At 58.8% G+C, this 12,791-nt stretch overlaps 1 protein-coding gene across 2 annotated transcripts; it reads right to left on the minus strand.

Annotated features, from left to right (window-relative positions):
* Positions 1-1,861: 1,861 nt before the first annotated feature.
* Positions 1,862-9,509, minus strand: LOC309833768 (ephrin-A3; the record flags this gene model as incomplete). 2 transcript variants are annotated; one of them, XM_082672215.1, is made up of 5 exons in its annotated part: positions 1,862-1,992; positions 2,202-2,279; positions 2,467-2,532; positions 3,002-3,315; positions 9,382-9,509. In XM_082672215.1, the coding sequence occupies 5 exons, from the start codon at positions 9,507-9,509 to the stop codon at positions 1,862-1,864; spliced, it is 717 nt and encodes a 238-aa protein (XP_082528341.1). The 2 variants fall into 2 exon arrangements, with proteins under 2 accessions (XP_082528341.1, XP_082528342.1); XM_082672216.1 differs by lacking the exon at positions 2,202-2,279.
* Between the last annotated feature and the right edge of the window lie 3,282 nt (positions 9,510-12,791).

Raw genomic sequence — 12,791 nt, forward strand, 5'->3', positions numbered from 1 at the left:
AGCTTCTTTGTTTTACCTTCACATTGTTTTTTAAAATTTTTATTTATTTATTTAGTTTTGGCTGTGTTGGGTCTTCGTTGCTGCGCGCGGGCTTTCTCTAGTTGCGGTGAGCGGGGGCTACTCTTTGTTGCGGTGCGCAGGCTTCTCATTGCGGTAGCTTCTCTTGTTGAAGAGCAGGGGCTCTAGGAGCGTAGGCTTCAATAGTTGTGGCACGTGGGCTCAGTAGTTGTGGCTCAGGGGCTCTAGAGCACAGGCTCAGTAGTTGTGGCACACGGGCTTAGTTGCTCCACGGCATGTGGGATCTTCCCTGACCAGGCCTCAAACCTATGTCCCCTGCATTGGCAGGTGAATTCTTAACAACTGAGCCACCAGGGAAGCCCACTACTGTGGCTTATTGCCCAAGTACATAGGAGAATGTTAAATTTCAGTTACAGGCGAGTGAAAATAAAGATATAATTTTTTCCTATCTAGGTTCACACCCCCCTGAAATCCATAGACCCCAGTCAAGAACTTCTGGTTACAGAATGGAATGGGAAGAAAAGGAGAAAACCACCACTGATTGAGCCTTATACTCCCTCTGCCATTTAATCTTTACACCATCCCTGTGAGAGGTGTATTATAACCTAAATTTTCTGATTGAGGCTCAGAGAGGTTGCCATGCCCTGCTCGGAAGCCCTTGTTGCTCCCTCCACTCAGAGCTGCCTCCTTAGGGGAGATGAGCCACAGAACAAGGTGTTCAGTTGACCCTTTGGCCCTAGAGTCCTGTCCCCTCCCCAGGCCCTGTGACCTGTGGGGTTTATTTAACCAGTGTACAGAAGAGTGGTGGCCCCTGGAAATTACACACACTCAGTTATTTTCATCTCCAGTTTATTTTTTTAGACTAAGAGCAGAGTATGAAAGTCACAGCCAAAGCACTTGAAAAAGGCCCAGGAGAATGGGTGGGGACCACAGAGGATGGGCAGGGCAAGGTCCTGGGAGCTAGGTCCCCGCTCAGGGCTGGAGGGGAGGGGGCGTTGTTGTCTCACGGTCTCCAAAAGTGTCTGTGCGTTGCATAGGTCCTGTCTTCACAGAAGACAAAAGAGGGGCCAGGTGGTCCCCCAGTGGGGGGCCTAGCCTGGTGGGGAAGGGGTCTGAAGCTGGAAGGGGATGTCAAGGAAGGTCAGGGGGTTAAGGAGGGGGAGGGATTCTGTCCATCTGTACATTATATATAGAGATATAGAGTCTGTACATGCCTGCCTGGCACCCCAATGCCCACCCCTTGTCACCCTTGTCCACTGACGGCCCCCCCAGGGGTGTCTACTTGTAAACTTGGATTCAATCCAAACCACAGTCCTGGGAGTGGGAGTAGGGGGAGGAGGACGTGCTTATTGCTGTAAACAGGGGAAGGGGGCAGCAGGCGGCGCCACCCCTTCGCCCATCCAGTCCCCTCCCCATGTTCTGCCCCTGGAAGAGAGGGATTGGGGGTGTCTCCCACACTTCGATTTGCTCTCTCTGGGGCACATTTGTCTCTCTCTCGGGGGGGGGGGGACAAGGGGGAGGGCACCAGGGGTCAGAGAAAGGTACCAGGGGGCAGGGAGTCCTGAACACTGCCCCTTATGGCCCCCCGGGTTTGGTACCAAACATTACCAGAGCCACAAGGCCACTTGGAACCCTTGGTTGTCCCTGTGCCTGGTCCACTACAGTGCCCTACTTGGTGGGGAGGGGGCAGAAGGGGTGGGCACAGATGTATGGTGCAGACCCCACTTCCAGCCATCAGAGGAGGGGTCTAGGCCCCAAGGCTCGGCTTCCCTTGGAGAGGCCAAAGGCTCCCTGCTCTGTCCCAGTCCCACTCCATCTCTCCCCGCCAAGGGAGGGGGCAGAGCTAGGAGGCCAAGAGTGTCATAAGGAAGAAGGCGATGCCCACTGCCAGGGGCAGGTGTTCCCGCTTGGGGCTGGTCCCGCTGATGCTCTTCTCAAGCTTGGGCACCTGGGGGTTCTCTCCCTCAAAGTCTTCTGTGGATAGATGAATAGACAGACTGGTGAGAGCTGTGCTGAGTGCTGGGGCGGGGCACGCGGCAGCGGCAGCAGCAGTGGAGCGGGGGACGTGGCCACCCACGGGGGTGGTAAAGATCGGTGACCCCAGGAAAGACATGCAAGATGAGCAGGCACCGGGAGGGGGCTGCGGTTCCAGCAGTGGCCACCAGAGGGCGCTGCGCACTCACCCAGCACGTTGATCTTCACATTGGGGCCCATGGTGAACTGGGGGAGAGTGGGGACCGGCTTCTCCCCGGAGTGCGATGCTGCGGGGGGGGTGCGGGGGGGTGGAGAGAGGAGGGGATAGTCAGGGCCAGGATCCCCTCCCCCTGTTACAGCTGAGGACCGAGTCCCCCTCGCCTGTGCCCTCCGCCCCCACCCCCAGGAAGCCAGGGGAGCCCCAAAGCAGGGGAGCCGAGAATGGGGTCGCGGCTGGGAGCCTATTATACTCACTGGAGGCGCAGCAGACGAACACCTTCATCCTCAGACACTTCCAGTGCAGATTGTGGGTGGGCGTGGCTGGGGAGGAGATTGGGCCTGAGTGGCTTTCTCCAGATTTACACCTCGTGCCCTCCTCGCTCAGAAACTCTCCTTTTCACCCCCTCCAAACTGCCCCTCTTGGGCAGTGTCCTTCAGTACCTCCTCCACCCTTTGCGCATTGGTCGTGGTGGCTCCGCCGTCAGCCCTAGAAGCCCTTTGGGTCCCATCCCTCAAGAAACAATGACCCCTGAGGTCCCGGCCTAGAAATGGCCCTCACAGAAACAGTGACTCTGCGACCCAAAGTTCGGAATGCCACTAACCTCTTTCTTAGCCTCAAGACTCTGAGCTGGAACCCTGAGGTCCCCAGCCCCCACGCCTCATCCCGAGGTATCACTCCAAGCGACGGAGACCTAGTGCCTTGCAGCGTTGGCCCGCCGCCGGCCCCTCGGGACTCCACCCCCTGGCACTCTTAGGTCCCGCCCTGGTCCGCCGCCTGGCCGTCACTTACAGATGTAGTAGTACTCGTGGCCCGCGTGGAACTCGTAGCCCAGAGAGAAGGCGCTGTAGCGCTGGAACTTCTCCGAGAACTTGATGGGGCTGTGGGGAGCGTGCGGTCGGTTGCACTCCCAGCGCTTGAAGCCTTGGCTGGCGTTGCAGGTGCGGTAGCCTGCCCGGCTCACCATATACAGCACGTACTGCTCCGCCCCGCCTCCGGGCCCTGGCCCCGCCCCCGGGCCCACCCCTGAGCTGTTGTAGTGCGGGCAGTAAATATCCAGATAATCGTTCACATTCACCTGCACTGTGTAGCCCTCTCGCCGCAGGCTGTGGGGAGAGGAAGCGGGTCAGAGAGAACAAACCCAAAGCCAACCCACTTTCCACCTCACCGCTCCGCAGACCTTCCCCAGGGTCCTCGGAGCCTCCCGGTTTTTCTTCTGAGCTTCCTCCCTTCTCAGTCCCTGTCTCTGTCCCCAGGGCCCTAGTGCCGTCAATCCCCCAGCTATCCTTCCAGGCCCACTCCTTGTTCTGCCCTTCTCATAGTGGCCACCAGAGGGTAGCAAAGGCACAGGGAAGCCCTGCCGGCCTCCGAAGGAAAAGAGGCGGGGGAGAAGGGTGGAGGGAAGAAGGGAACGTATGCTTTGGTTACCACAGAAACGGCGCAGGCCCCAGCGACTCCCAGACCCAGGCCCGGATTTCCTCTGTCCATCCCCCATAATTCACTAGTAGGGAGGAAGGATAGAAGGAATGGAAGTGTGAAAGTGGGAGGGATCCCTTCGAGGGATGCGCACTCTCCATCGCCTCTCCCAGCATGCTTTCCTGCTGCTGCCAGTCGGCCCCAAAGGCGAGTCGGACAGGACCTGCCCTCACAGACGCATGTATGGAGGCTTCATGCATATACATGCACAAGTTCTATGGCACACACACAAATATGTTCACCGCCCACTCATAGGCGGTATACACATAGAAAAAGTAGGTGATATGTGTGCTGGACTGGCATGCCAGTATTGGTTGACCCCAGCAATTGCAAGCTCTCTTCCTGCTCTCCCCATACACACACACACTGGCACATGCTCTCTCTACGGTATGACTGGCCTCTGTACCTTGAGTCCCACTGACCTCCACCCTGAGGCCACGGACAATTAGGTCCCCAATAACATGACACAATAGATCAGGGAGCTAAGGGACTCAACACCAAGGCTCCGTGTGGTGTCACGCTAACCAGCCAAAACTTCTGTCTCTATACACCTCCCTCCTCAACCTGGACGCCAACGCCCCAGGTGATGACGATGCTGGGAAGAGTAGTGGGCATAGTGCCCAGACAAGATGGCTGTGCCTCTTACTTCCCTGATCCTTCTATGGGCAGAGAAGCAGATGCTGGGTCCCTTGTAATCCCCACCTGCCTTGCTAGTTACCATCAAAATGTTGGTATTACTGTTCTCCATGGTGGTACTGAGTGGTGTGGGGATGGGAGAAACATCTGAATGGAGAAAGAAACTCAGAGAAGTAGGCAGGAGTTTCCCCTAATTTCCTTAGCATAAGAATGCACACATCTTGGCAGTGAGAGGGGAGTGTGGTGGACACAGGAAGGCATGGGGTACTTGGCAAAACATCCAACCACTGGGGTCCCTGGTCCCTGGAACTCCCTGAGGGGAGAGACTCGCTCCCCATGTCGCCAGGCACCTTCCAGTTCCACAAACAGTAATTAGATCCATTAGGGAAGCGAGCTTGGAGGCCTTTGGATGGCATGGGGCCTTGAGAGTCCCTCCTCACCTCACCGTACTTCCTTGGCCTTGCCTGTGCCACCCCCTCCCCAGATACTCCCTTCCAAGCCTAGCAGTAAGGCAGATAGGTAAGAGCTGGTGCTTGAGCACCCCAGTAAGAATGGGCACGGCCTCCCTGAATCATCAGGAATGCCACCAGCCCCACTCGGTCCCCAAGGGAGTGATGGGGTCACTCTGGCCCCTCCTTGGCCCTGGCACTCAGGTGGGCAGGAGTCTCTGCCTGCGGCACTGGGAGCAGGAAAACGGGTTAGACCAGGCCTAGCTCCCAGCCACCACCCCAGGTTTGCCTCTCTATCCCCAAGCCCAAAGTCTACTGTTTTCTCCACAGGCTTTGAGGAGGGGGCCACCAGTGCCAGGCCTGGAGCAGCTGCACAGGCACACTGGGGCCTCTGTCCATTAGCTTCGCCCGGGTTTCCAGCCCTCCTCTGAAGTAGCGCCTCCCTAGGGCACTGCCCAGTTCCTCCACAACACACCCTGCTCTAGCAGAGAGGAAGCCAAAGCCAGAGCTATCCCTACAGGTACCTCAGTTTCCTTAACGCAGAGGGGAGTAGCCTTATACAAAGGTTGCTGGGCGACCACAACTGAAGAGGAGCCACCTCTTTCCCATCCCTGGGCTGAGTGGAACAGCCCCTGAAATGCACCTCCCTCCCCAAGCTGTGCATGTGGGAGAAAGAACTGCTTGTGGAATGCCTGTGCCCAGTTGGTAGCTGGTGGACAGGGGGCAAAGGGCTGGGTGCCAGGATCCCCAGCCACACCTCCCGGGAGACCTGAGGTGTCTGCTCGGCTTGGGCGCTTTAATTGAATCTGTCATCCTCCCAGCCTTGGCACTGAAGAGGGAGGTGCCGCTAGGCCCCGGCTTAGCGCCACAGCTCACCCCCCCTCCAGGGCCACACCTCTCTAACCTAGAGCCATACCCCACCCCCCGCCCCACGGGAGAAGAGGATAGGCTGGGGGCTGGGGGCTGGGTCGTGCCTGCCCCTTCAAACAGTTCTCTATTCTTCCTCACTTCATCCCCTCCTAGCCTCCCATTTCTCCTCCAGAAAGGCGTGTCAACACACCCCACCCGGAGGGGGTGCCCCCTCACCCTGTTATTTCATTTCTCCCGGCTCTCACCGCCCCCGGTGCGCATTCCCACCCCTCACTTTCACTCCTTCAGTGGCCTACCTGCTCGAGCCTGGTGGGGTGGGCGGCGGGGGAGCGGGGAAGGAGCAAACCTCTCCCCCTGGGGCAATTAGGGGCAGGTAAACAGGGTGTCTAACGGACCAGGGAGTAGGGAAATGATCCCCAGAGAGCTGAACTTGTTAAATCCCTGCCCCCACCCCAGACGCCAGGATGCAGAGCTAAGGAAGTGGAGGAGGGATAAAGACACCGGACCCCGGTTCTCCTTCTCTCTAGCGCGCGCCCCCGAGGCTGCGCGCCGCTCACCCCAGCAGACTAGGCCTGACCACGTGTGTGCGGCGTGGGGTCCGCGCACCCGGGCTTGGGTGGGTGACTGGCGAGAACGCTCGCGGGGCGGCGCGTGCACGCTGACACCCCCTCACCCCTCCGGCGCCCCGGGCCTCGGCGCCCCACCGCACTGGGTCTTGCCAGCCCGGGACTGGGCCCTGGGCTTCTCCGGACGGCGTCGGATGGGAGAAAATCAGCGCGCCCCATATCCCCGCCCCTCCTCCCTGCGACAGCGGCGGCGGCGGCGGCGGCGGCGGCGGCGGCGAAGGTTTATTGATCTGCAGCGGCGGCGAAGCGCGAGAAACCCGCCGAAAGCGAGACACGTAGAAATGGAGAGAGGGGGAGACGCACACCGAGAGGGGGATGAACAGAAACCGGATTCACTGAGAGGGGAAAGGGAGTGAGACACAGCGAAAGAGAGGGATCCAGAAACCGAGAGAGAGAGGGAAGAGAATGAGACAGGAGAGAGGCTTGGAGAAAGGGAGAGACGTAGAGGCCGCTCCAGAGAGGCCCACAGACAGCAAAGACGGAGACGGCGAGACGCAAAGCAGAATATCAGGGACGGGGAAGGGGTTCAGGGCAGAGACTCGGTGACAGAGAGAAAAGAGAGAGAGAGAAAGACCAACAGGGAGGTAGTATAGCCTCAATAAATATTTGTTCAATAAATATATGAATGAAAGAGAGATAAGCAACAGAAACATTTCAGAGATAAAGAGACAGGTAGGGAGACAGCTAGAGAAAGATGTTCCGTACACTTCTTGAGATAGGGGTGAAGACCAGCACCTTTGCACACTTCTGCAAAGAAATGGAACACGGTCCTGGGCGCATATATTTGGCCATTGGCCAGTCCCGACCCCCCATTCGATTCCGGGCTCAGGGGACCCCTCGACCTCACACTCTCACGCTTTCCTCCAGTATAGTTCGCCCAATCCCTAGTTTCTGGGCCAGGCTGGGAATAGATCTCGCCTATTCCAGAGGACCAAACGGAGGGGCCGAGTGGGAGATAGGAAGCGAGATCACGGTCGCTGTGCAGGGCACTGCCCCCAGGTCTGTCAGAGACCAGCGCACAATTTCCACCAGTACACTCCCACGTGACCCCCAGGAGGCGGGGTCGCAAGACCCTCTCCACATGATCCCAAGGGGCAGAGACCCTCGGCAAGTGACGGGGGGTGGGAGCCAGGAGCCCAGCTCACGTGACCTGGGGGAGGGGGCGCGGGAGCCTGTGGCTCGGCCCGGCCCCGCCCCCAGCTCCCTGGCCCTCTCCACTCCCGGCTCCGGAGCACGTCGCTCTCACGATTTATGGGGCCGCGGCTGCCGCAGTGAGGGAGCCGGGGAGCCCGGGCACAGCGGCAACAAAGGCGGAGGAAGCGAGGCGGGGGCGGCGGCGGCCTCCCGGCCCGGTGCGCGCCCCCTCCCATCTCTGCCGGTCCAAACCTGTGGGGGAGCGGGGAAGACAGAAAGGAGGCTCTTGGAACCTGGGCTCCCCACCCCCTCCCAGGGCTTTCACCTGCGCCCAGGTGTATGAGGGGAGGGGAACCTGATCGACAACATCCCTCCCCCCCCCCGCCATTCCCGCATCCCCCTGGTTCTGGCTTCTCCTAAGAATATGGGGGTGCCCTGACGGTCGTAGGGAACCCGGGGCCCCTCACCTGCGCGCTCTCTGCTCCCCGCCCCCCGCCAGACTCTAGCGGGGCGGGGGGCGGACGTGTGAGTCTGGGGGAGGGAGACGAGCTAGACTGAGCAGGGGAGTCAGCCCCCAGTGCCCCTCGGATTTCTCCGAGTCCCGGTCCGGGGGGGAGGGGCCGTATCCCCACCCCCGAGGTTTCCATGGGAAGCGAGAGGGGGGCGTCGCTGGCTCATCCCCACCCCCAGTCTGACACTCCGGGCGCGAGGAGGGAGAGAGGGGGAGGCGCAGAGCCCCAAACAACAAAGAGCGGAGCGGCGAGCGGCACTCCCTCCCCAGGGAGGTTGGGGGTCGCGGCCGCCCGGCCTTCTCAGTCCCCTCCTGTGGGCCTCGCCATTTGCTCCCGAGTCGCCCCCTGGAGTGGGGAGCCAGAAACAGTGCCACCGCCGCCGCCTGGGTAGGTGTGACAGTGACCCCCGTGTCCCCAGGGATTCCCCCCCTCCACACACAAACACAGACACACACGGAGGCGGCCGGGGTGATACACACGGCGGCTCGGCGGGGAGGAGAAGACAAGGGCAGCAAGGACTGAGCAGAATGAGGACCTGGCCCCGCAGCCGGCACCCAGCCGCCTCTTCACACACCCCGGGAAACCACACGGCCGCCCTGACACCCGCCCAGACCGCGGCCAGCCACCCTAGCTCAGAAGCGGCCGGCCACGCGGACAGCGACCGCAGCCCCCTCCCCGACCCGTCGCCCGCTCCCACCCCCAGACAATCGCCGACGCAGACACACAAATCACACACTCAGACACACACGCACACTGACAGCCGCGCACGCCCGCTCACTCTTGGAGCCACACGCCGTCCCCAGCCCGGGCGTGTGTGTGCGTGTGTGACACGCCGTCTCCTTGCCTCCCTCCCTTTTGCCGGTACCCCACGTTCCCATCCTATCCAAGCAGCACCTCCAGAGCCCCCCAACTTGGCGGCCCAGCCCCAGGTCACCCCAACCGGGCTTATCCATACAACCAGGGTAACCCATTCGCCTTCGTTCTGAGGAGGTGCTTGGTCGGACTCCTTGCCTCAGCTCTGGACTCCACTTTTAAAAGCAGGAGTCATAGAACCCCTTGAAACCCTCACGGCTGAAAACAGGTCATCCCTGGGTCCCCCAAGTGCGGCGGCCTATCCCCAGCACACTGGTACTCCCAAACCCCAGCCCGGCCGAAGGAGAGGAAGATGGGAGGACTGTCGGTGGGGGTAAGCTATTCCAGAGGCGGGTGTGGAGAGAAGCCAAGGTAGGGTGGGGTGTCCCCGAGCTGCCTCCTCAGCACGGCCCAAGCCCTGGTTACTATACCTTAACAGCCTCTTTCAGACACCCCCCGAGTGTCATAGATGCCCACAGAGTGTTTCCCCCTCTCCCTCGCCTCCTAGCCCCCAGCTATGGTCTCCCAGGACTCCCACCCCAGGTTCCCCCAGGACTTCCCAGGCCTCCCCCTCTCACTGACGCGGGACGCATGGGCTCCCTGGGCCCCCGACTCACTGCTGGTTGGAGCTGTTCCAGTACACCGCATGCCGGTTTCCCAGCGCCCCCCCGGGCCCTTGGGCCAGCAGCGGCAGCAGCGGCACGGGCACAAGCAGCAGCAGCAGCAGCAGTGGAGCCGCCGCCATCCCCGGAGCCGCCGCCGCCGCCGCCCCCCGACTGAGCCCCGCGCTCCCGGCTTCTTGCTTCCCAGCTCCCTGCTGCCGCCGCCGCCGGCCCCAGAGCCTTAGGCCACGCCCCCAGCCCTTCCCTCCGCCCTCCCGGGTGCGCCCCTGAAGCCCCGCCCCTGGCGCGCTCCCGCCAGGCCCCGCCCCGCTCGGGCCCGGAGCGCGCGCGGCGCGTGGGAGGTGAGGACCGTGCTGCCCCCTCGGGAACAACCGGGGCGCTACTCGCCTCTCACTCTTAGGTTTAATTTGCTACCGCCGGCCCTGGGCCTTCAGCTCCCCAATCTGGAGTTCCCAGGAGAAGAATTAGGGAGGCCGAGACAGGGATCTTTATCTCCTGTGAACATTCATTTCTGGGATGGGGCGAAGGAGACTTGAAAAGAAGCTGGGGGTCCAGGACCCCTTAATAAGTAGAACTAGGTCCCCCTCCTTTCTGAACAGTCTGGTCCTCTGCTCCCTTTATGCCCCTCTTCCCATGTGCATGAGGAGTCAAGTGGGTTCTAGAGGGTGGCTGAGAAGCCCTCAGCTGCCACCTAGGACCTGACAGCTGTTGACCTGAAGCCCCCAGCTGAGCAGGCGGCTTATTTTTCTTGGAGGTAGTGTAGAGTAGCTCAGCCCCCAAGAATGCCAATACTGGGTGCTGGAAGGGCCTTCGGCAGTCCAGGGCCCAAGGCAGAGGAGGGACCAAGGAGAGTCAGCTAGAGCAAAACAGGCTTCCCTAGGACACCTACAAAGGATTCTTCACTCACACCCAACCAGAGCCCCCTCCCAGCACAGCCAGTGGTGTCCCCAGGCATTCTCACTCCTACTCTTACAGATGCTAACAAGAGGGCAGCAGGCAGAGCACCTTGTCTTCCAGCTCTCACCATAGTCACCGTCCTCACAGTGGCACCCAGACACAGACATTACACTCACACATTCAGGAGAAAAGGCACAGACACCCAGAGGCAGAAAACATAGAAACACAGGCGTTTGATACAGACATACACACACACACACAGATAACCCTTCGGAGACACACACAAGTAAAGGTACTATCAGACAACTAGAGATCTGTAGAAACACAGGGATTAGGTACACATAGATTTAGGAGCACACACCCAGACACACACACAGTGACTCACACACAAGACCATGCACACACTCTGACACACACTCAGCTCTGCCCTCTCCTCTTCTCTCTTTTCCTATGAAGTAGAAGTTGAGGGAAAGGGTCTAGAATCCGGACCTAGGGGGTATCCACCCCTCATCCCCTTTTTTGGAGAGGCTCAGATTAAGCGTGATCAGGAGGACCAGGTCTCAGACCAGACTCTCAGAAACCGATCCAACCACCTGTGCCCAGGGTGACAGGCATGATGCCCTTTTCTTCTTACTGCAGGAGAGAGGACATACAGGCCCTCTTTATCTGCTTATCGTTGGCGGGAAAGGGATCCTGACCACAATTTGGCCTCAGATGCTGGGTTTGGGGGAGGGGCAGTGCCAACGAGAAAAAGCCCTGTGCCTAGCTGCTGCCAGGCAAGAGCAGGCTCTGTCCTCTCTGGGCTCCTCTTTACCCCAGGAGATCTCCTCTCTCTTCTCAGAAGCCAGAAAATAAATTAGGCCCCTTGGGGGGGGAATGGGGGACATTGCAAACAGCTCTCCGTCCCCCCAGACTCCTCATCCCCAGGGAGATTTGTTTCACCCAAATGAGGCTGACCTGCCTACTCCAGGTGCCACAAATCCCAGCCTCCTCCGTGCCTACCCACATCCCTGCTCTGCAAAGGGAGGCTTCTCTCTGTTGGGCCCACAGTTGGCAGAGAGGCTGCCCGTATTCATGGGGAGTGGGAGCCTGCTGGTTTGGCCTAGGACTTTAAATTCCATTTTAGAAGCCCTGTTTATAGAATCTGGGTCCCACTTAACGATTTAGGCCCTTTTCTGTAGGGCTCAGATACTCCTCTTTAGAATCTAGCGTGCTCTCCCTCAACCCCCGCTCAATAATAACTGAGTTCTTTTCTCTACAGTTTGGAGCTCTCTCTCCAGGATTTAAGCAGCTCTCTCTATGGGGTCTAAGCCTCTGGTTTTTAAGTTCTGAGACACTCTCTATAGAGCCTAGGCCTCTGTCTGTGGGATATGGTGCTCTGTCTATCTGGGCCCCTATCTAAATTAGGTGCTGGCTGATTTGGGCTTTTGGGTGAATTAGAAAAACCACCCCTCTATGCAGACCCAGTCCTTAGGGTTCATCTCTTGGCAAGCGGTGCCTTTGTGCAAAAACAAAGGTGCCGCTTCCTTCTGTGGGAGGTGGCCCTATGTGTCTCTCTATCTTAGTGAGGGAGCTTGGGCTGATCGCCTGTACTACTTCTCGGGTGGCTCCTTTGTGCCAGGCACAAACCGCACACCTGTATGTGGCAGTTCTGAGTATAGGATATGTGCTTCCAGCTGTAATGCTTAGGCTTGTCAACAGGCCTCTATTCATGGGGTCTGGACTTCTCTAGGGTTTGGGTCTCTGTGTGTAAGAAAGATCTGGGCCACTGTCTACAGGCCTGGAACCGGATCTGAGGCCTAAGCCTCTTTCTGTGGCATCTGGGTCATGGAAGGACCCAGGCCTCCATCAATGGGGCCTAGGGCCTCAGTTTATAATAGTGACTCAAATCTTTCCTGACTGTGACTCACAATAAGATGTATATTTTGCATTTGCAATACAGTACACACACACACACACACACACACACACACACACACACACACACACACGCACACACTTTCACATATAACTGAAATAATGTTTCATGAAGCAATACTTACCGTATTACAGAAGATGCACTCATATTTTTCTTCTGTTCTATTCTTAAAAATTTATTACATAAAGTACAAAGCTCGTTAAGACCCAGAAAATTGATTCCTTGATTGTATCACCCTTAATCAGTTACAATCTATAGTTTGAAACACTCTAAGGCCTGGGCCCTGCCTGACACCTCTCTGCGGAGTGAGGGCCTCTGTGGAAGCTGGGGTTCTCTCCATGGGGCTGATCCTCTTTCTCTAGGGCCTCAGGCCTCTTCCTCCTCTCCTGCAGGCTCTGCCTACATTTCCCTCTGACCCTCAGGCTTGCCAGAATGCTGCTGGCTGCCATGTTCTCTCCAGGGGCACTGAGTCAGGCCCTCGGGAGTTCTCTGAATGTGGTGCCTTACCCCACCCACCCCTCCCCCTGGGGCCAAGGAAGCAGGGAGCTGAACAGGTCAAGGGCAGAGGGAGTACTCAGGCTGTGTGGCC

This window comes from Grampus griseus, assembly GCF_964374135.1.
Source record: "Grampus griseus genome assembly, chromosome: 1".
Lineage (NCBI taxonomy): Eukaryota > Metazoa > Chordata > Mammalia > Artiodactyla > Delphinidae > Grampus > Grampus griseus.